Source organism: Bos indicus, chromosome 12 (genome assembly GCF_029378745.1).
Source record: "Bos indicus isolate NIAB-ARS_2022 breed Sahiwal x Tharparkar chromosome 12, NIAB-ARS_B.indTharparkar_mat_pri_1.0, whole genome shotgun sequence".
Lineage (NCBI taxonomy): Eukaryota > Metazoa > Chordata > Mammalia > Artiodactyla > Bovidae > Bos > Bos indicus.
The window spans coordinates 2,527,596-2,551,186 of record NC_091771.1 but is presented as its reverse complement, the minus strand read 5'-3'; the positions used below and the strand labels follow the sequence as shown (position 1 = coordinate 2,551,186).

General features: G+C 37.3%; 1 protein-coding gene across 1 annotated transcript in view; it reads right to left on the bottom strand.

Moving 5' to 3' along the window:
• The window catches only part of DIAPH3 (diaphanous related formin 3), a 565,391-nt gene that overhangs the window by 162,200 nt on the left and 379,600 nt on the right, over positions 1-23,591 (bottom strand). Inside the window, 1 exon segment of the mRNA XM_070799979.1 lies at positions 18,157-18,292. Within this exon segment, the coding sequence (XP_070656080.1) occupies positions 18,157-18,292 (136 nt within the window).

Below are 23,591 nucleotides of genomic sequence, written 5' to 3'. Positions count from 1 at the left end.
GACCCCACGGACTGCAGCCTATCAGGCTCCTCCATCCAGGGATTTTCCAGGCAAGAACACTGGAGTGGGTTGCCATTTCCTTCTCCAGAAGATCTTCCCAACCCAGGGATTGAACCCAGGTCTCCTGAATTGTAGGCAGACACTTTATTGTCTGAGCCACCAGGGAAGATGAGCCAAAGGAAGATCAGCTTAAAGGAAGACTCTTCAGGCTGAAGAAAATAAGGGAAGTAAATAACTTCATGTGCTCAGGTTATCACACTGACATCTCATCTTCATTCAGCATCAGACAGTGAACAGACTAATACTACAATGAAAACCTGAGATCAAATTACAGAAGGAGTTATTGGAAAAGAAACAATTAACACAGGACCAGACTGCCTACGATACTCTCTTCTATTCCTGGGAGTTTAGGTATAACACTGTTGACGTGGGAGGCTTGCTGTGCTTTCACAAACTGAAACCTCTTCCTAGACACACAGCTACCAACATGTAGTAATGATTCGCCATGGCTCCATGTACTCGTCTAAGCCTGAGGTCCCTGTTTTCATCCTCTTGCCAGCCATCTTGTGACCATATTTGTACATATTAGTGCTTTCACCAGGGGGTATATGCATCAATAAGAGGAGAAGTTGAAATTAGATTAGTTAATTTGCTACTTCATTAACAGCTGTGGTAAAAAGTCCAAAGAGAAAGGAGCTTGAAACTAGCTAAAATGAGGGGTTTGTATTGTAAGCAAATCTAAATTATCTATGTCCCCTACTCCTGCGGATAACTGGGAGTCAGCTGTGCACACATCTGTGGGTGTTTATAAACATCCACCATCTGTGAGAAGCTTATGGGTTGTAAATGGTGAGCTAATTAGTGAAATGCTAGTCATTCCTAATGACAGTTGTTATGGATAAAGGTTTTATCCAGGTTATATTGATCTCAGATCTTGTTGCTCATGGGAGGCCACTCTACATTTTATTACAAGACTAAGGACCCACACTACGCTGCATAAGTCAGACATTAAAGATACATTATAACTAGATCAGGCTGCTAGTTTATGCATGTTAATGAGCTCTGCTCTTAACAGACCGAAGTGCTGACTGAGTATTGTCAAGGAAAATAAGAAGTTGTCAATCTGTGAAAGGGTCAACCAATTCTATAATCAATGACATTTTCATTTCTGTTCTACACACATACTAAACATATTCCACTCAGAAAATTAAGTTAATATAGAAGCAGACTAGTAATTCACACGAGACAATTCATTACTGAAAAGATCTGTTCATATATACACACACACATCTGCATACATACATATATTCCCAAGTTCCTCTTATCAGTAACTTTGTCTAAACACATATCTTTCTTTCACTGATCAAAGCATGGGGAAAACATATTAAACAAGTTAACTTTCACATTTGTCCTACAGCCAAATGGAAAGAAAAATAAAACAACACACTGCACATGGGGAGACACTGCTAGTCACTGCCAAATGCAAAAGAGTTTTATCATAAAAGACTTTGTATTTTAATAGAGGACAATGTTACAAAATGAGTTGGAGAGCTAAACACATTTGATTGTTTGCGCTCTAACACAGTACATATTTTACTTAAAAATTAATTTGTAGAATATCAATGAGATTTCAGAGTCAAAAGAAACCTTGCTTTATGGATGAGAAGACTTTGTTCTGGGAAGGTAACTGATCTGCTCACTGTCGTGGCTGGTAGAGCTGGGGTTGGAAACCCGGGCATGTGGACCCCGAGGCTGGGGCACTCAGCACTACAGCATGATGCTCACAGTCTGCACAAGGCGAACCTGGGCAAGTTAAAAACATGTCACTCCTTCCCTACTTCCTATCCCCACGACCCTGCTTTATTTTATTCTCTTCAGAACTTACTGACTTCTAACACTACAGTAAATTCATCTTAAACACTGTCTTCTCTGCCAGGATGTAAGCCCGCAAGGGCAGGGATGTTTGCTCGTTTTACAGTGCCATGGCATACTATGTGTTCCATAAGTATCTGTTAGATGAAGGCAACATTTTCACCATGACAGTAATAATCTAATAATTCTATTAAAGAAGGCAGGCACTCCAATGCCAATTTGTGCATTTTTTGGTCAGAAATTTAAAACCACAAGAGTAAATCACACAGAAACCTTAGGGCTGTCTTTTGTTCTGCTGGATAAGGTGTGATTAATGCTTTAAAAAAATCACAAAATGTTAAATCACATCATATATGCCAGATAAATAAATATGAAAACAAATTTCTACACTGAGAATCCCAGAGCGTTGGCACTGAAATCTGAGCTGATATCAGCTAAGGTGGGAGGAGGAGTACCCAGTTCCCTTCAAAGAGGATGACGGGACACGCAGTCTGTGTTACTTGACCCACGTCCCAAGCCTCGGTCAGACTCCAGGGGGGAGCTGCCCCGAGCTTATATCCTCATGAGCTAACAGGATTTGCTCTTAAGTGGCCTTGGTTACTGTACTTACTAAAATGCCTAAGACAACTAAACTGTCTTTGTTAACAAAGAAATTTATTTCCTTCCTCTAAGAAAAAAGCTAACATCTATGTGCAGTTGTTGTGCCATAACCTTATGCCAGGTCCGTTCAGGCCTTAGCGTGCCTGCTCAGTCACAGACATACCGGACTCTTTGCAACACCATAGGGTATAGCCAACCAGGCTCCTGTGTCCATGAGATTCTCCAGAAAAGAATAATGAATTGGGTTGCCGTCTCCTCCTCCAGGGTTCTTCCCGACCCAAGGATGGGACCTTGTCTCTTGTATCTCTTGACCCTTGACCACTAGCACCACCTGGGAAGCTCAATTGCCATCCAAATAAAAAGGCTTGAAAGTAGAGATCCAAACTTAATGTGTCCTAAAGCTATATAGACATCATCCACCCTGTCATGTAAGTTTCTCCAGGCTCTGAAAACCCAATCAACAACAAAAGCCTATTGCTACTACCTCTAACTGCCTTTCCAATCCATCCAGTCTTCCTGTTTTGAGTACATCCTAGTTCAGGCATTTGCAATTTAACTCTTGCAAAATTGCAAGTCTCCTAATTTCTCTCAGTCTTTCTACTGCCCACCATTTTCTAATCGATATGCTTTTTTGCTATCGGAACCCTCTCTCTATGAAGACGCTACCACTGGTCTGCACAATGCCCTTGAAGTGTGCCTACAGGATGAAGGAAAAATCCAAAACACAGCAGCATACTCTCCCATCTTCCAATTTAGCTTCCTCTTTTATTACAGCTAAGTCACTTCAGTCATGTCCGACTCTATGTGACCCCATAGATGGCAGCCCACCAGGCTCCCCAGTCCCTGGGATTCTCCAGGCAAGAACACTGGAGTGGGTTGCCATTTACAGCTGTACTAAACACTCACCTGCTACTTTGGTTTTTGCTATGAAAATACGGATTTCATGCCTCTGTGACTTAACTCACTTAGGCCAGTAGATTCCCAGGCATGGAAGCCCTGACTTACATCACTATGCGTTCATTCAGTATCCACCTACTTCAGGATTCTGGAATTCTACAGAACAGCAGAGGCGTCAGGACAGCTGCTCAGACGGCAGCCCAACCTCCCTTCTTCCATAAAGTGGAAGCGTAAAGAACCATTTGAATACAGGAGCTCTCCACATAGGAGAGAACACACACCATATACCTGAGTTATAGATGGAAAAACCCCCATCTGGTGGGAGACTAGAAAACACGGAGAGTCCACACAGGGTGGGACCCCGGCACACTGCCCCTCATTCCAGAGGAAATGGGACCACACGCAGAATCCCCCATGGAGTCATGGAGAGTGGAATAAAGAGTGGAAGCGCCTTGTGCCCAACAAGCAGATCCAGGAAGCATCAGGCACGTGCACTGTGTGCCTAGATCTGGCCCAGGAGCAAGCGGGTTGCAGAACACCCCTTACCCCAGGACCTGAGAGCTGCAGGAGGAGCAAGAAACCCCCATGGACCCTGGCTGGGGAGACAAGCAGGCTAGAAAGCCCCATCAAAGAACTCAGATACACGTCTCAGCATCGCAAACCTAGACGGCAAGATAAAAACCAGAAACATCACTTAGCAAACAAAGGTCTGTCTAGTCAAAGCTATGGTTTCTCCACTAGTCACATAAGGATGTGAGAGTTGGACCATAAAAAAGGCTGAGTGCTGGAGAATTGATGTTTTTGAACTGTGGTGTTGAGAAGACTCTTGAGAGTCCCTTGGACTGCAAGGAGAATGAACCATTCAATCTTAAAGGAAATCAACCCTAAGTATTCACTGGAAGGACTGATGTTGAAGCTGAAGCTCCCATACTTGGGCCACCTGATGAGAAGAGTCAACTCATTGGAAAAGACCCTGATGTTGGGAAAGACTGAGGGCAGGAGGAGAAGGGATTGATAGAGAATGAGATGGTTGAATGGCATGATCAAATCAATGGACATTAGTCTGAGCAAACTCCGGGAGATACCGAAGGACAGAGAAACCTCGTGTGCTGCAATTCATGGGGTCGCAAAGAGTCATCCATGAATTGGCAACTGAACAACAAGAACAAATGTCAGGGAGCAAAGGAGGTATCAAGAGCAACCCATCAGATCTCATGGGTCATGATTCAAGAGCAAAGCAGACATCATTTTTACCAAAAGCAGGCAGAAGAAATTATATCTAAGCAGGGAGGGTGTTTGGTGTCCAGACAGAACTCAGTCAGGAAGAATACACAACCTTAGAAGTGTACCCCAAGCTACTTTCAAGCTTGGAGTTCCTTTAGGGAGAGACCTTGGCAGGGAATTTCAAACATCAATAACTGGATTCTACACTAGAATTACTGAGCTAAAACACACAGAGAATTACCTAAGTTCTTTACCAATAGGCAGGCTGGTGGTTCAGAGTTAGAAATTAAACTCTATTTATAGAAATACTGTATCTTTGCAGACCTGAATTTGTTCTCTTGACTGAAATACCTATTCGATATCAATGCTATAGAAGCAACAAACTTGACATATGTCATATCTTGTAATGGGATTGGGTCAGTTTATCTTTAAGTCAGTCAGACAGTTCAGTCACTCACTCGTGTCCGACTCTTTGAGACCCCATGGACTGCAGCATGCCAGGCCTCCCTGTCCATCACCAACTCCCAGAGTTTACCCAAACTCATCTCCATTGAGTCGGTGATGCCATCCAACCATCTAATCCTCTGTCGTCCCCTTCTCCTCCTGCCCTCAGTCTTTCCTAGCATCAGGGTCTTTCCAAAGAGTCAGCTCTTCGCATCAGGTGGCCAAAGTACTCGAGTTTCAGCTTCAGCATCAGTCCTACCAATGAATATTCAGGACTGATGTCCTTTAGGATGGACTGGTTGGATGTCCTTGCAGTCCAAGGGACTCTCAAGAGTCTTCTCCAACACCACAGTTTAAAAGCATCAATTCTTCGGTGCTCAGCTCTCTTTATAGTCCAACTCTTACATCCATACATGACGACTGGAAAAATCATAGCTTTGACTAGACAAATCTTTGTTGGCAAAGTAATGTCTCTGCTTTTTAATATGCTGTCTGGGTTGGTCATAGCTTTTCTTCCAAGGAGCAAGCGTCTTTTAATTTCATGGCTGCAGTCACCATCTGCAGTGATTTTGAAGTGAGTCTACGCAAATAGAATGTGTACAATTGAGGGATTTTTGTCCTACAGACATGAATTTCATTAATATTTTAAAAGTGCTTATTGAACACCTGCTATGGAAAGATACTGTATTAAAACAGAACTCACTTTGAAAGGTTTATTTTTTTAAAATGTGACTATTTTTGTATGAAAGAATTTTAGTTTGTAAATTTCTTAAGAAATTTGAGTATGTTTAATTGTCACGTATAAAGCAGCTAAATCAGAACATTAATTGAAGTGTCAAAATAACTGTAGTAAATGTTTTGTGTCATTTTCTTCTTTTTTCATATTTTATAGAAGAGACATATCATCTAAGTAATGAAATGAGAGAAACTTTTTACTCCAAAGAGGGCTCTGATAAGTTTTTAGGGACAGTACACCAAATTCTTGAAACGTTTGCTTTTTATTTTCATAATTAGTTGACCTCTAATTGAAGCAGGGTAAAAGCAATCACACACACACACACACACACAAGCTGTACCACTGGGTGATTTCTCTACCTGATTCTAACAATGCTAAACACTGTTGTGGATACGTCTCCCTTCTCTTCTTGGTGTTCCCTCTTTATAGTCGATAGATGGCAATGAGTTTGTATTCTATTTCTAGTCCATCAAGGTGCACTGCTTTAGGAATAGGATGGTGCAAAACATGAAATTTCCTCTTGGGGAGGAGGAAAATTGGAACACCAACTCTCCTTCCCAAGTTTTCCCCCATGATGTGAGTGCAGTAGTTCTGAACAAAGCTTGCCATTATTTGGGCTCTTCTAACTTTCCAGGCACAGAAGAGACAGTTCATAAATTCTCCACTATGCCTCTAAGTGTATCATGAGGCCATTCTATGTTCAATCTCAGCAGATACCCCCATGATTCAGGAAACATCACTGTCTCAGATTGCAACACTGGGCACAGCAAAGTGCTGAAATAGGAGAATCAGTTAGAACACCAAGTTCCTTGAGAATCCCATGGAACAGTTCTCCAAAGGCTGCAGTCTGTGGGGAAGGTGAGCAAACAGTAGGGCCTTTCTGCAAGGATCAAAGGTGCTTCCCATGACCACAGTGATACTTTCATCTACCAAAGCTGAAATCAGAGGATAACAGACAGAGACACACACTTAACAGATTTATTTACTTACTGATTTAACCTCAATCTAATAAAAATACTCCATGCAATGAAGAAATAGTGACTAACTACTATCAACAATTACTATGCTTTTTTGAGACCTCAACATTGCTCCATATTAAAATAAATAATGGAGGGCAAAGAAAGAGAAAAGTAAGTACTTTTATTTACCTGTGAAAACATAATCTAATTAGCATGGAGAATATCTATTGGAAACAAGTGATCATAATTTCAATTCAATCAATACTTACACATTTTAAGTGCAATAGAAAACCTGCCTTTTTCTTAATTCTTGGCTTTTAAATAAAGAATTCCTTTTGTTCACCAATCTTCTTGACTTTATGACATTTGAAGAATATTCTGCAGTTGAGCTAAAAGGAGGAAATGTTGCACACGGGAAGCCTGGAACTAACGGCAGTGGAGAGGGAATGGTTTTGGAGGGCACTGCAGGCTCCTCCTGCAATGATCCTTTACACAACTCTCCTGAAAGCTGGTGATGGAGCCTCTAACTCAACACTAATTTTGACAGAAATGTTTCTGCTTTGCAAGAGTTCCTTCATGAATACCACTAATAGTTTAAAAATGAACATTCAAAGGATTCTATTAAACTAAAATTACTGTCACTTTTACCCATTAATGATAATTATTGGTGAAAGTTCGATGGTGACATAATTCACTCTAGCTGGCAATGTCTCTCGAGAATTGCTTGTTCCAAAAACAGTCAGTCATCTATTTTCTGTATTACAGCAGTCTGTCAAATTCTTCCTGCCTTAGGGCATCCTCGCCTGTGTAAAGGCTGTCCTCAGTGTTAACTTCATTAATATTACACTGCTTCTAATTTTCTAGAAGAACATTGGCTATCTCAGGAAGGAAGCTATCCAGGAAACAATATTTTAAAATCCTATTACAAAATAATGTCTAATTTCATCTAAGCACTAATGCCTATTTATACCTTTTTCAAGTAACACATAAATATTCAATTTCTCTGGTTAATTTTCCCAGTCTGCCTAAGGGTATACTTAGTCATCATCAAAGGCCAAACACTACTGAGTTTCTTTTTACTCAGCAAGATAATCACTTCAGACTTGGAGCAACTTTCTTGACCAAGTTCAATACCACTGAATGAATTTTCTTCAATTTTAGGGATTTAATGTCAAAACGACCAAAAATCGGAAGAGAAGAGAGACGGCCTATTAATAAGGAAATAAACACTTGGCTCCCCCATACCTTTTTGACACATTGATATTTTCATATCAAAAGACACACAAACAATAGCACAGAAACGCTGTGGACAAAGCGCGGATGAAAGGGTAGGAGGACAGTGGCCGTGCTGGCTGGATCGGGACCAACTGGCAGTCCCGGCTTTCGCTGGCACGTCAGAAGTTCAACTGCACAACTCTCCGTTCCAAATGAACAGAACCTAAAAAAGTCAGGTAATCTGCTGCTGGAAATGCATATCAATATTTTTTACTGATTTAACCACCAGATCCTCAGTTTGCAATGCAGATGAGCCAGTCTGCAAATGTACGCTTTGGCCACAGGAAGATTAAAAAAAAAGGTAATAGAACAGTTTTCATTTTAACTCAGTGTTACCCAACTGAAAGAACAGTATCTATAGATTACTGACATATATTAGGAGTTGGAGATTTTTTCTCAAAAAACCAGTAGCAAATATGAGACAAACGGTGTGTGTCCTACTCACTCAGTTCTGCACTTGTACCACAGAGGCAGCCATAGACAATATGTAAAGATATGAGTGTGGCTATCTTCCAGCAAATATTATTTACAAAAATAAGTGCAGGCTGACTTGGCTCAAGAGCTGTAGCTTGATCTACATTTTTACTTTCCATGTAAATAACAATATGCTCAACTGAACATAAAAGGAAACAGATGTTTTTCAACCAGCTAACTATGTATCAATTTTTTGGCAAATCTTCTAAGTGTCTTTCTGGGTATTTACTATGTGCACACAGTGTGCTAGGTCCTATAAAAAGAAGAATGCATAAGGCCATGCTCTTGAAAAATGCACAACCTATTAGAAGCATAAGACTAAAGCAAATAAAATGAGCATAACCAAATATTCAATACATAATTAATATGGCAAGATTATATTAGTTTATAAAAAAGAGACTGTCTACAATCAAGGGCAAATTTTCAGAGAAGACTTTTTGGAGAATGCAAGAATTGTTAAATCACATTTTGTAAGATTCAGTCAGTTAAGAATTAGGAAAAAAGTACTGATGGCAGAAAGAACATCTGACATAAACTCAGAGAAGTAGTCATGACTAGGCCAGAGGTGGAGTGGATGGTATAACCAGTTTAACACAGAGGAGGAGAGTCACTGAGAAGTTCAAGGTTACAGTCTCTTATCTGTAAGCTCTGCAGTCAGCTATTTCAGAACTGAAGTCTTGCAGACTGCGGAAAGGTCAAAAGGTGTACACACTGTAAAATCACAACAAACCCGGAGCAACTTAGAGCTGCATCCTCTAATTAAAAATCGTATTATTTCTGCAGCACGAATATTCACATTGGATGGAGCCACCTATCAATTCAAGTCAGGTTTGGCATCAAATCAGTTTGGACACCAAAGTTTTTGATTTTCAGAGCACCATACATTTTTGAGTTGTAAAAGGGGTTGTAGATATATTTACTGTTCAAATGACCAAAACAATTCTGTGTTGGTTGAAATTTTCTCTGATTGGCTGCCCTGCACAAATATATATATATATGTATATATATATGTATATATATATGTATATATATATATATATATATATACACACACACACACACACCCCCCTATATATATATAATAGTTGAAAAAAAGGTGAAATTTATATCATCCCTGATATGTGTGTATACATATGTATAAACAGTATAAAGTGATAGACTGGATAAAGTAACAGTCGGGTTCAAAAGTCTATACCCTCTGGATCTAAAGCAACTGACGGTTTATGGAGGCCTCTATTTCTCAGGGTAAATGCTAAAAAAAGAGATTCATGTAACGTTTAAAGAGAATGCATTAGACTATGGAAATGAGATAAGTTTTTTAAAAGACAGAGGTTTGTGATCATGACTGAAAACAAGACAATATTCAACATCTATCTCTGAAATTAAGGATAACAACTTTCCATCAAATACAAATAATAATTCCACCCAGAACTGGCAATCTGACATGGAAGGGCTCATGGTGACAATAACGCACTGTTTGGAAAGTGTACAGTGTATTAATAACTACTGATTAGGGAGACGTTATCTAAGGAGTACTCAAGATTATACACAAGGATGATGCTATTGTGATCGAGTCCTCAACTACATACAATAAACACAGCTGATGTTATTAAAGTTATAGCATCTTCGCACTGTAATAAGATCAAAATTATTGACTCAGCGACTGAACTGAACTGAATATTATATAATTCTCAGAAGAAGGGCAATGCAAGTGATTTTTAAATATTGGATAAGCCATAAACCAATTAGTGTGAAGATGTACCATAATGATGTTTAACAAAGAAGGACACATTTAAAGTAAAAAAAAAAAGAAAAAAAAAGAATCAAGGTTTCAAGGTTCATGGTGCTAGAGAAGTTTGCGAGCCTCCTCTCCTAATTTCTCTTTTCCGGGCCTTTTTCAAGGAGACAAAATGGCACGTGAGCACTGCACAGCCACACAGAGAAGACATCTGTGAGGCACACAAAAGCTGCTCTCTGACTGAGTTTCCACAATTGAAGCTGTGCTTTCCAGTGAGAGACTTCTGCACACACATGAAAACCTGCATTGTACTGGTGAGACTCTAGGAAAAGTCTCCCACCAGACAACCCTTGATTCTACTTCATGGGGTCTCAGTCTTAATACACTCAGGAAAAACAAAAGGTCACAGGGTAGAGCTGGGGGTGGGGTGTCTCAGGTCACTTGAGCTCCAGTAAAGCACACAAAGGTATCTGTGCCCTTCCAAAAACACGGCACAGTGAGTCCCTGGGTCCCTAACCTCCAACCTGGGTCAAGCAGTGAAAATCCTGGTGACATTTTTGCTCCCTTCAGAGCTACTGAGCCATGGGCTCAGAACTATCCAGACCACTGAAAAATCCCTCCTCCAAATCTTCGAACGAGCAGAAGACTCAAAGAAGCATCAGGGAAGCACTCCTAATTTGGCAGTCCTCTCAGAACTTCCGAGGACAAAGGGAAGCGCCTCTCAAAGGTTTTCAGAGAGGACAATTCTCCACATAGGTATAGTCCAGTGCCTGTCACCAATTACTAAGGTTGTTTTGGTCCCATTTTTCTCTATAATGGTTAAGTCGTCACCAGTAAAGGAATAACAAAATATACAACCTTTGGGTTATTAACCTTATATCATACTAAATGAAGTAAGTCAGACAGAGAGAGACAAATACTATATGATATTACTTATATGTGAAATCTAAAGAAATAATACAGATCTCCTTATTTACAAAACAGAAACAGACTCACACACATAGAAAACAAACATCATTACCAAAGAGGACAGGAGGAGGGGAGGGATAAATTAGGAGCATGGAATTAACAGATACACACCACTATATATAACATAAACAACAAGGATTTACTGTATAGCACAAGGAACTATATTCAATATCCTGTAATAACCTATGTGCGCATGCTGAGTCACTTCAGTCACGTCTGACTCTTTGTGACCCTATCGACTGTAGCCCACCAGGCTACTCTGCCCATGGGATTCTCCAGCCAAATACTGGAGAGGGTTGTCATTTTCTCCTCCAGGGAATCTTCCCAACCCCAGTATTGAATCTGCATCTCTTAAAGGGTAATAACCTATAATGGAAAATAATCTAAAGCTGTAAACTTGAAATAATACAGTACTGTAAATCAACTATAGGCCAATTTAAAAATTTTTAAGAAATAAAAATAGAAATATGAACTCTGGTCAGAAAACATGAGTGCTGGCTTGCTAAATTTGTGACTGTGTACAAAAGGAATTAATTGACTCTGATAAAAACAGTCTCCCAAGATCATTGCAACTATTACATGCAGTAATGAACATATTCAGAGCCTGGAAAACAATATGTGATCTATAAAATGGTCGTGGGTAGTAGTAATAATAACAGTAATATTGGATGTTATTGCTTTTATTACTAGTATCGTTAGTATTATTTCATAAAATCTGAAGGTAAGAAAAAAAGCAATACCAATTTATTATATTCTTCTAAGTAGAGAAATAAATTACTGTCTCTCATGCATCATCAATAGCCAAAAGATGCTACAAAACTGATAGCACCAGAAAAGAGAAAGTCTATAAAACTAGGCTATATGCAATTATGGAAAATAATCTAAGTTTTATATATATGTAGAGGAAAGGGTAAATGTCAGTCCTTTGTAAAAGCAAGTACACACATTAACTGCATCTCTGTTAAGACTGGCAGAGACATTCCCAAGCAGTATTTCTGTAATATGCATTTCCTCTAAAATGGAGGCCTAATTGCTTAGTTATTCTAAATTGCAAAATAGAAAACAAAGGAGCAGTTTTGGCCATGTGGGTAAACAACAGATTTCTAAAAGCTAATTATCTCTTTATTTAATAGACTGAAGTTGTACCAAATGAGACATTTAAGTCTAATAAATAATAAACAAATTGCAACCTAAAGACTAAAATGTAGAAACTGCTCATATAGTTTTTATTGCTCCATTAAATAAGCTCTTATTTACTTCCTCCACAAAACATAATTATATAACACTGGGTCCATTTCAAGACCATTCTGATGCACAATTTAAAAATTAAGTGAATCAACTTACATACTTGGGAAATCTTAAAGCATAATACTTGAATTCTATTATCAAACACCCTATTCTTTCCCATGATTAAGAAATCGAAGTGCAGTTTTGAAAAAGTCATACATAATCACATAAATTCACTATTGGTCTCACTAGAAATGATCACATATAATGATAGCTATGCACTTGAAATAAATTTTAGTGTCTATACTTACAAATTTCTACATCAGATATTTAATACTTTCAGTATCTTGCAAATTAAAATAACTCAAATTTAAACATCAACCTTAGAAAATGTATTCAAAATTCAACCAATTAAACAAAGACATCTTGAAAATGCAGTTGTTTGTTTGTTTTATGTAATATCAAACCATTCAACAGAAATAGCCACAAACTGCACATGTGAATATTTAAGAGACCTCCAGGCTCATCATTTTCAAAGAGAACGAAAATGAGACAAACAGCCTTTTAATCCCATCACATGATAACACGAGATGTGGTGCTGCTTAGTCTTGCTGCTCTAAAGGGTTTTTAATGCTGCATTTTTCTTCTCAGTAAAACTTAGCGCACTATTCAGTGTTTATTTTCATTCTACTAACAAAAATAACATTCTGAAATGATAGTGATAATAAATAGTAGACTTGAAAATAGTTGTTCGCTCTCTTGCCAAGGGCAAGTAGTGATTTACGATGGATAAGAAAGAGCAGGAATTAAATTTACTCCACTACCTCAGGTGGTAATGCAAGAATTTGTACCTCTGTGAAAATATAGTTCTTATTTGCATGATGAAAATACTACAGTCATAAAAATAGGTGGAAGGTAGCTCCCTGTGTATTTAGGGCAGGGCTGGGTTGAAGATTTTTCTCCCCTCTATCATTCAGGGGTATGTGTTCTACACACAAAAACAAGACAAAACAAACAGTTCCTGATCCAGAGAGGTGACAAACACAACTGTAAATTAAACAATGTGCCCTTCTATTTTCTTTAGATAAAAGAAAAGTCAGGCTGGTAACTTCTACAAAGATTACAGTAATAGTATGTTCTCTATGAAAACAAGAACACCCAGAAAGAAATACATGAAATTTTAGCTGATCTTCACAATAAGATGTTTAAAAAGTTCACAATATTAGCATATATAGGATAGTAAATCACATGAGCCTATCTATCCTAACAGTTTATAAGGAGTTTTGTAACCAATACTTTAAATTAGTAAGTCTGCTATCTTAATATTCTCCTTTCTGAGTTCTGAGGACCAAAATTCATCAAGTGAACTCACCAACACGGCCAGTCTCCATTTCTATCTCATTATCTTGTCTTACTTTACTTCACATAACCTTTTTATAATCTGAAATTATCTTATATATGTGGTTATGTATAAGATGTATAAGATAATTACAAATATAAGATTATAAGATAAGATAATGACCGTCGTATTAGAATTTTAAACTTCATTACAACAGAAATCTTATTTGTCCTTATTTATCACTGAGGAGGGAAAAAAACTGTCTGAATAGAAGAAACAAATGTGGCATAGCTATTACTTTTTTCTATACCGTAAAATAATAATGGAAGACCTCAGCCCTTATATTTTTCATAACAATATAATATCCAGTGAAAAAAGCACGTTCTACATCTAATATGGAAAGAATAAGGTTACTTCATATTTGTACTGTTTTTAAATATGAAGAAAGGTATCAACAAATCAGTAATAATATATTTGATACTTAAATGACTTACTTGGTTATAACAGCTACAATAATATTGAGACTGAATACCTTGTTTTTCTATGCTAATAATCATGGTATGTTTAAAGCAAAATTAAAGACCATTCAGAATAATCATTATTTACTGGGATTTCAGAAGAGGTCTTTTACTTTAGTGAGAAAATTATATGTTTATGTACCATAAAATTTGGGATATAGCCCTAGATTCTAGATTCTTTAAAATCCTATAGTCTATAAGAAAAAACTTGAGTTCCAAAATTTTCAAATGTTTACAAAAGAACTACATCAAAGCTTTCTGTTGTACCAAAAGTTGTATCATCTTTTATCAAAAGGCTTTGATTAAACCTTTTAAAAGTCACACATAATACATAATATTTTTAAGATGTATTAAAGTATTTATTTAATAGTTTATGTAAGTCAATGTCAGCCAGAATATCCTTTAAAGAATTCTCTCATGGAAAATGACGAATGTATGGCATAAATGGGCCTCAGCATCTAAAGGTTTTGGAAATTCCTATCAAGTGAGATGGAGAAGGAAATGGCAACCCACTCCAGTGTTTTTGCCTGGAGAATCCCAGGGATGGGGGAGCCTGGTGGGCTGCCGTCTATGGGGTCGCACAGAGTCGGACACGACGGAAGCGACTTAGCAGCAGCAGCAGCAGCATCAAGTGAGAGCCTTACATTTATTTGAGACTCATCCATGATGATACTTTTAACACCATGTTGGGGGAAGAACAGTACGAAAAATGTTCTATAAAATAATCCAGTAGGTCATAATTAGCAAAGGATGCAACAGAAAACTTTAATTTATTTTAAAATAAAAATATTCAATTTATTTTAATAATTAAGAATAGAAAAGTAACAACCTTAACACAATATAAACAAACTATTGGCCATAAATGATGGTTAAAAATAGAACAGTTTTGACAGAACTCAGAAACAGATTCTAGCATATTAAAAATTACATGTCAAATATATAATAACCAAGAAAGAATTACAAATAAATGGAGAAAATAGTATTACAAATAACTTAAACTGAAAAAAAAATTGAAGTAGAATAAGAAATTATCAAAGGAACGATTTTCTAAACTTAGCTATGATAGGAAAAAATCACAAAAGCAAAGATTACAATAAAATATTACATAAAAAGGAAGCAATTTACATGTGGGATCTAGAAAGATGGTACTGATGAACCTATCTGCAAGGCACATGGAGACGAAGGCAGAGACTGATGGGCACAGGGGAAAAGAGAGGGTTGGAAGAATTGAGAGTAGCACTGAAACATATGCATTACGGTATGTAAAATGATTAGGTTGGTGCAAAAGTAATTTTGATTTTGCATTGTTGAGCTTTGCCATTTGATACAGTAATACATGGTTATGTTATTTAAAAAAAAAGTAATAAAAAATTTTAAATGTAAATATTGATACATAATGAATACATAAATCTATGAGAAAAATAAGACAACGCCACTCACAAAGGAAGAAATACAAATGCACTGTAGACATTTGGAAAAAAGTTCAGTTTCAGTAGTATTCACAGAAATGCAAGTTAAGATAATAAAATACAACTTTTTAATCTATTAGGTTAACAAAAACCTTACAAAATGAGAAATATCAAACCAAGGCACATTCATAAACTAAATATTAAAAGTTGGTGAAAGTAGAAAAATATTTCTGGAAATCAGTTTGGTAGCATGCACCAAGAATCTTAAAACTATTTAACCTTTTTTCTTTCATATTCTAATAATTACAAACACTTTTCAATTACTTATGCATTAGGTATGCATAAATAACTATCACACAGAAAAGTTGAAAATAAATATTGCTCTATGACCTCATACTGACGAATATAAAATTAACTGCAAGTTAAATTAGACATGATACTTCCAATGGATGCAATAACATAGATATTAAAAATTACAAATTAAAAATCACAATTTACATAAAATGAAACATTCTGGAAATTCAGGAAGTAATGTGAGACACTAAACTGTCTGTTGGCTAGAATCATGTAACTATTGTTAAAAGATAGAAGCTTTTAGAATTGAAAGAAAAACGGGTCAAGATACTAACAGTGATTCTTTGGATTATGGTCTTTTGATTCAAATACTTTTTAGGTATCTTCTATAACATGAAATTACTATTTTCAAATTGGAAAATAAAATAAACTTAGGGCTTCTCCGGTGGCTCATAAAGTAAAGAATCCACCTGCAATTCAGGAGACCCAGGTTCGGTCCCTGGGTCAGGAAGATCCCCTGGAGACGGGAATGGCCACCCATTTGTCTTCTACAACATGAAAATATTATTTTCAAATTGAAAAATAAAATAAACAGTTATCTTTAAAAATGGAAGCTTCCTTCTAAAGAAAAAGAAATTTAAATGAAAATATTATTAAGATTACATTGGATATGAAGGTTCATTAAAATTTTTGCTTTCTGTCAGGTTTCAACTTTACAGGTTGATTGCTAAGAGGCTTTGTATGACAGACCCTTAGGTCAAATCCCCATACAATACATAGTCAATCTGCCATCAAGCAACCCATCCAGATGACTTGTTAACCAAAACTCAATGAACTAATAATGTACAAACACCTGAATGTCTGGTAAACTAGGCAGTAATATATTATTTTAAAAGGTTTCCAGAAGCATCTTTTAAAAATCAATGCTAAACTGTCCTGATCTACATTATGTTAACACTTTAAGATATTTCTGAGAAGACTTTATGAATTTCAAGTGTACTCTTATAAACAAGAAATTGTGCTTGGACGATTTTTTAACCCCTGGGAAAAACTTGTGCAATATATTATGGTACTCAGCTTGCTTTATTAAAGATAAAATACGTCTCTAAAAATGGAAGTGAAGAAGGAAAAAAAGGCATCTTGGTCTTTACCCCCAGGGAAACTTCAGCTGAATTTGCAGCCCTAAGTTGTAAACTATGGTAATTTAGCAGCGAGGCTGATAGATTTTAATTAGTCTTCCAGTCCTAGATGGCTTGGAGGTGGAAGAGCCAGGATTTTGAGGGGGCAAAAATATAACTATATTTTACCTCTTTTGCTTCTAAGTTAATGATACCTTTTAAATTTAGAAAATACACATATATGTTTCTGCAAAACAATAATTTTTATACTTTTCTTTTCAATTTTTTCTAAAAACTTTTTATTAAAGAAAATTTCAAAATAGAGAATTTCAAAATTTCAAAGTAGAGAAAATGGTATCGTGAACATAGCCTACCCTCCAAGTACCCATCACTCAACTTTACTATTATTTGTAGTCAATCTTGTGTCATCTATACACATGCCAATTCCAGTCATGTAAGGCTATTTTGACTGAAATCTAAGACATTACATCTCTTCATCTTTAAAACTTCACCATGAGTCTCTAAAAGACACTTTAAAACATATTCACAACAATGTTCTAATAATGTCTACAAGAAAAACTAAAGCATTCAAATTTTTCAGACTACGTTTTTCTACATTTGTTTGGACTGCAGTATACATGAGTTCCATTTATAACAGCTGGTTGATACGTCTCTTAATCATTAAGTGTCCCTTCCATCATTTTCTCCCCCTTCTTTAAGAGTATTTTGTTAAAGAAAATAGGTTACCCGTCCTGTAGAGTTTCTCACAGTTTCCTATAGTTGTTAATTTATTCACTGAAATAAATTACTGCAGACTAGTTATTTAAGTAGTAGCCAAAGAAATGCTCATATAATGGAACTACAGCAAAACCACCCATGACTAATGTCAGAATGAAAACACTACTTGTTATTAATCTGAAGTGGGGAAAGCCCATAAAAGAAAGAATTGCTCTACTGTTTAACTACAGACATAAGTGAACACGTCTTCCTTTTTCACAGAAGGATATTAAACTGCCGATTAATCTTGGTACACAGTATAAATAGCAAATTTGATAGTACTCACCAGTCTTCATCTCTAATAAGCGCTTTTTCTTTTGTTGGCGTTCAAATCTTTCCTTCTCTGCCAATTCTTTGGCTATCCTGGCACGTTTTTCTTTTTCCTCTTCTTCTCTTTTTTTGACATTCTCCTTCATTGCTTGCTGTTATAAACAAATTTTGGAAAATGATCAATTTTAACTACAATGATTAAACAAAGAAAATGTAAAATTATTCACCTGTAAAACTGTAGTTAAATATCTTTTAGGTAATGGTTACTTCTTTAATTAGTAACACAGTCTTTTAAAAGATTAGTACATGAACCCTTGTTAAATGTATTATGTATCTAAAAATACAACTGTTACCTTTAAAGCACCTGCGTCTTAGTGAAATCAACTAAGAAAAGGAAGACAGAAACTAAAAATAAAAAAGGACTTAATTTACAAATCAAAACTGTTTTCCTATATGTACTTCCAAAAGAGTGCCTAGCAAATGTATTACTCTCCCATACCTCCTTTAGTAAGTAAACCACTGAGTACAAGAAAAATAACTGATGAAAAAATGATAAAGAGCAGAAATATTGTAATGGTTACCTTATATGATAATCTATGTTTAACAATTTCTTTCATACAGATAGAAGTATCACAAGGATGACTAAAGAAATACATGGCATTTCAAAGTCAGCGCCTCTGACTGTTCATCAAAACCAATAATGACAAGTGAAACATAAGATCTCAATAGATATGAGATTAGTTATTTTTGTACTTTTTATAAGCTTTATGCAAATCAAGAAATGCCATTCCTGTGGCATTTGTAGGAATCAGCAGGTAAACATGAATTTTTCAAAGTGCCAACAAACAGCATGTCATCATATTACAATCTCCTGTGGAGACTCAGGCTTCTCAGTACCGATGAAGCCAAAGAGGTTATCTAACTGCTAATTTATCACTAATAGAATTAAGTAGAAAAGTGTATAATTAAACAAGTATGTGCCATGTTATTTTGGTGAGGCTTTAATCTTCTTGACTATAATATTTTTTTTTTTAAACCCAAGAGATGGGGCAAGTCCTTCATTAGAAATCAAATAATCAAGTTTGGTATTACTGATCAAAACAATTAAAAGGAAAACTACAAGGGAAAAAAGGAGAAACAAAAAGAATAGAATAGAGGGAGTATTAACTCATCCATGCAAAGAACATTTACTGAGAGACTGAGTTGTAAATGCATACATGCAAGCATGCTCAGTCTCTCAGTTGTGTCCAGCTCTTTCCAAGCCCCTAGACGGTAGCCCTCTAGGCTCCTCTGCCTCTGGGATTTTCTAGGCAAGAATACTAGAATGGGTTGCCCAGCCCTCCTCCAGGGGATCTTCCTGACCCAGGGATTGAATCTGAGTCTCCTGCGTCTGCAGCACTGCACGCAGATTCTTGACCACTGTGTTACCTGTGAAGCCCTAACAGTAAGTGGTACTGTGTTAAAGACTTGAGATACATATTAATAGATCTAAAACAAGTTTACATTCTGTGTGATAGGCTGGGTCCGGAGGCAAAGACAGATTATAAACAATTAAAATCTCTAACAAGTATAGTACTACAAAAAAAGGAGGGATGTGATAGAATTCCTAGAGAGTTATTTTATCTTAGTTGGTCAGATAAGGCTTCCCACTTGGTATTAGTGAAGTGACGTGAAGTTGCTCAGTCATGTCCGACTCTTTGCAACCCCATGGACAGTAGCCTACTGGGCTCCTCTGTCCATGGGATTTTCCAGGCAAGAATACTGGAGTGGGCTGCCATTTCCTTCTCCAGGGGAACTTCCTGACCCAGGGATCGAACCTGGGTCTCCCGCATTGTAGACAGACGCTTTACTGTCTGAGCCACAAAAAGTCAAGGAGCTATCTAGGTAATGATCTGCTGCTGCTGCTGCTAAGTCATTTCAGTCGTGTCCGACTCTGTGCGACCCTACAGACGGCAGCCCACCAGGCTCCGCCATCCCTGGGATTCTCCAGGTAAAAACACTGGAGTGGGTTGCCATTTCCTTTTTCAGTGCATGAAAGTGAAAAGTGAAAGTGAAGTTGCTCAGTCATGTCCGACTCTTAGCGACCCCATGGACTGCAGCCTACCAGGCTCCTCCATCCATGGGATTTTCCAGGCAAGAGTACTGGAGTGGGGTGCCATTGCCTTCTCCAGGTAATGATCTAGGGAGAGCCAAATGCAAAGGCTTTTGGTGGGCTGTCAAGAGAAGAGGCCAGTACGGTGGTGTTAAATGAGGTCAGGAGGTATGCAGGGACCCGATCATTTAGGATATTCAAGAACAAGATGAGGAGTTACAGTTTCCTTCAAGGGAACTAGGAAACAACAAAAGATTTTCAAGTAAGAGAGTAAAACTAAGATGCAAGCCTAATGAAGCATTTTTGTTCCAAACTACCTTTTCAAAGATATGAACAGTCTTAGAAAACAGAGGCAGTTTTCCCCTCTTAAGTGGATTTGTTTCCTGTCCAGAATGATAAACTGGGGCAACGGTTAAATAGTCTTAATTCTGAAAGAAGACTGGGTTTTCAGGATTTCCCTCCAGTGATACAAAGCCCTGTGAGTGCAGGTATTAAACCCAGCCCTTTTCACATCGCCTTGTGGGAATTCTGAGCTCAGAAATGCACAAATCTGTTTACTTTGGCTACTATTTTTGCTATAATAAGCTATTCTTCGTTTCTGACCCATGGTCTTCTGGCTTCTACCAACATTGATGAAATTATGGAAATCAAGAAACTTTGGTAAATTCTCAGAAACTTCACAGATCATGACATATATTAACATTAAATGCTATTGGTAAGCTATGAAATTCCAGCTCCAAAAATACACATTTTAATATGCAATTAATTGTTTCCTCAAAATGGAATCTGCATCCTCTATTCTGGCTCAGAATAATTCTGTTCTAGTTCACTACAATGAAAGCACTAAGAGGCAGGCGCAATACCTGAAAGCTGCTTACAGTTTCTGTTTTCTCTGCTCTGTGCCTTCATATTGATGTAGTATACGTTAAGCACCAGGTACAGGACGACAACTGCTATAAAAACCAACGTAGGCTAGGAAAGGAGAAGGCAACCCCAAAGTAGAAAATAAGTGTGCTCTTAAAGGCAAGTGTGTATGCCTCTGTGTGCGTGTGTGCACCCATGTAAGTATATGCAAGATGGGAAAGGAAACCTGAACAGTGGTAGAGAAAAGGACAGGCAAATACATGGGGATCAAACTTGTTTCTTGTTTGAGGGAGGAGTAAGAGGAACAGGTAATAGGTAAAAATATCGTGTAGCTTTTCCTTGAAACTTATTAAAGTATACAATTTCCAGATGTGAATTTTCTACTTTAATGACTAGATGCATTTCAATGAGAACATCAAATAGGTAACCTATTACTAGATATAATTGTCAAACCTTTTTAGTACTCTTTGGGTAATAAAAAGTCAAAATTACTTCTCGGGATCTATAGAAATAATGTTTACCTTGAGAAATAAGGTCTGAAGGAGTCCTTAAAGCTATATTGTTCTATGGAAAATGCACTATCGATTTCCATTTAAAAGACTATTTCATTTAAAAATATCTTATTCTGACATTAGAAGAATTATAGCTGGAAAAATACCAACAGACAGCACAGAAATAGGCATTTAGTCTGAAAATACTATCTCAGTTCAAGTGGTAATTTGGGGTTTTTTTTAATGCTAAATTTTGAGAAGTAAAAGTAGCCTAAAACAGAAAAGTTGGTCCTAAAACCACATTATTCTAGATATAATTGCCTATTAGTTTCTTCAATTCCAAAATTTGAAGCCAGAAAGGAAGTTGAGGGTGAGTCATATATGAAGGTAAGAGCTTCTCAGGTGTTACAGAGGTAAAGAATCTGCCTGCCAATGCAGGAGACACAAGAAAGGTGGGTTTGATCCCTGGGTTGGGAAGATCCCTAGAGTAGGAAATGTCAACCCACTCCAATGTTCTTAACTGAAAAATCCCATGGACAGAGGAGCCTGGCAGGCTACAGTCAGTGGGGTCGCAGAGTTGGGCATGACTGAGGGACTGAGCACACACATGCACATACATGAAGACAGTTAGCTATCAATTTCTCTAAATCATCCTATGCTTTACCTGGTTTACTACATAGTCAGTTGGCAAATAAAGTGCACTGCCCCCAGCTGTCATCTATGTAATACCAAAAGAAATCCTGCGTGCTTGCAGAACTTGCAGATACAACCTGGTGCGTGCTTTTGTCTGAAAGATCCATGGGCTTACCAGTCTAGAGCAACAACAGAGGGCTTTCAACCTTCAGACACATCTGGACTATTCATGGTGAAGGCATAACCAACAATCCACCTCCGTTCCTAAGGCTCATGTGCTTTAAATAATAACAAAAGACTCTAAAATATCTATAAAAATACAGTAATAAAAATATACAGGAATACTAATGAATGTATGTATGCTGCTAAGTCGCTTCAGTTGTGTCCGACTCTGTGCGACCCCATGGACTGCAGCCCACCAGGCTTCTCTGTCCATGGGACTCTCCAGGCAAGAACACTGGAGTGGGTTGCCATTTCCTTCTCCAATGCATGAAAGTGGAAAGTGAAAGTGAAGTTGCTCAGTCGTGTCCAACTCTTAGCGACCCCATGGACTGCAGCCTACCAGGCTCCTCCGTCCATAGGATTTTCCAGGCAACAGTACTGGAGTGGGGTGCCATTGCCTATACATGTATGTTAACAAACAGATCCACTGGAGGAGGGCATGGCAACCCACTCTAGTATTCTCGCCTAGAGAATCCCATGGACAAAGGAGCCTGGCGGGCTACAGCCCATGGGGTCTCAAAGAGCTGGACGCGACTGAAGAACTATACATACACACATGCCATGTACGCACATGTATGGGTGCATGTGTGTGTACTCTGGAAGGAAATAAAATACACCAGTTCACAATTGGTTTACTATAATATATGCTTTCTACATAACTAAATGCAATAACAAGAGCTTCATCACAACTAGTTTAAATATACGTTACAGCATTATACAACATATTTTCTCTCAGAGAAACCAAAATAACCTAAAGCCAGTAAAATTAAATGGATGTGTAGGAATGTAAAATTTAGAAGTCTGGCGCTGTAATCTTTTATAAGATGTGCCTACTGTAATCATTTTTTTTCTTTAGTTTTTTTGATATTTGCTGTATCCTAATAAGTAAACTACTATGATTTGTTTTCTTCACTCAACATTATATTTCTAAGATGCATCCATATGTTTATGTATAAATTGTGCTTGCTTGTCACTGTTTATAAAATTAAATTGGGTATTATTGTTTACTCTTCTGTCAGTGGGATGTGGGTTGTTTCCAATTCTTGACCTATGATGAATCATGCAGTTACAGACATTCTTGTACATTTCCCTGTGTATATATGTCAGAGCTTTCTTTTTTTTTTTTTTGTAAATGGCAGGTCTCATTGA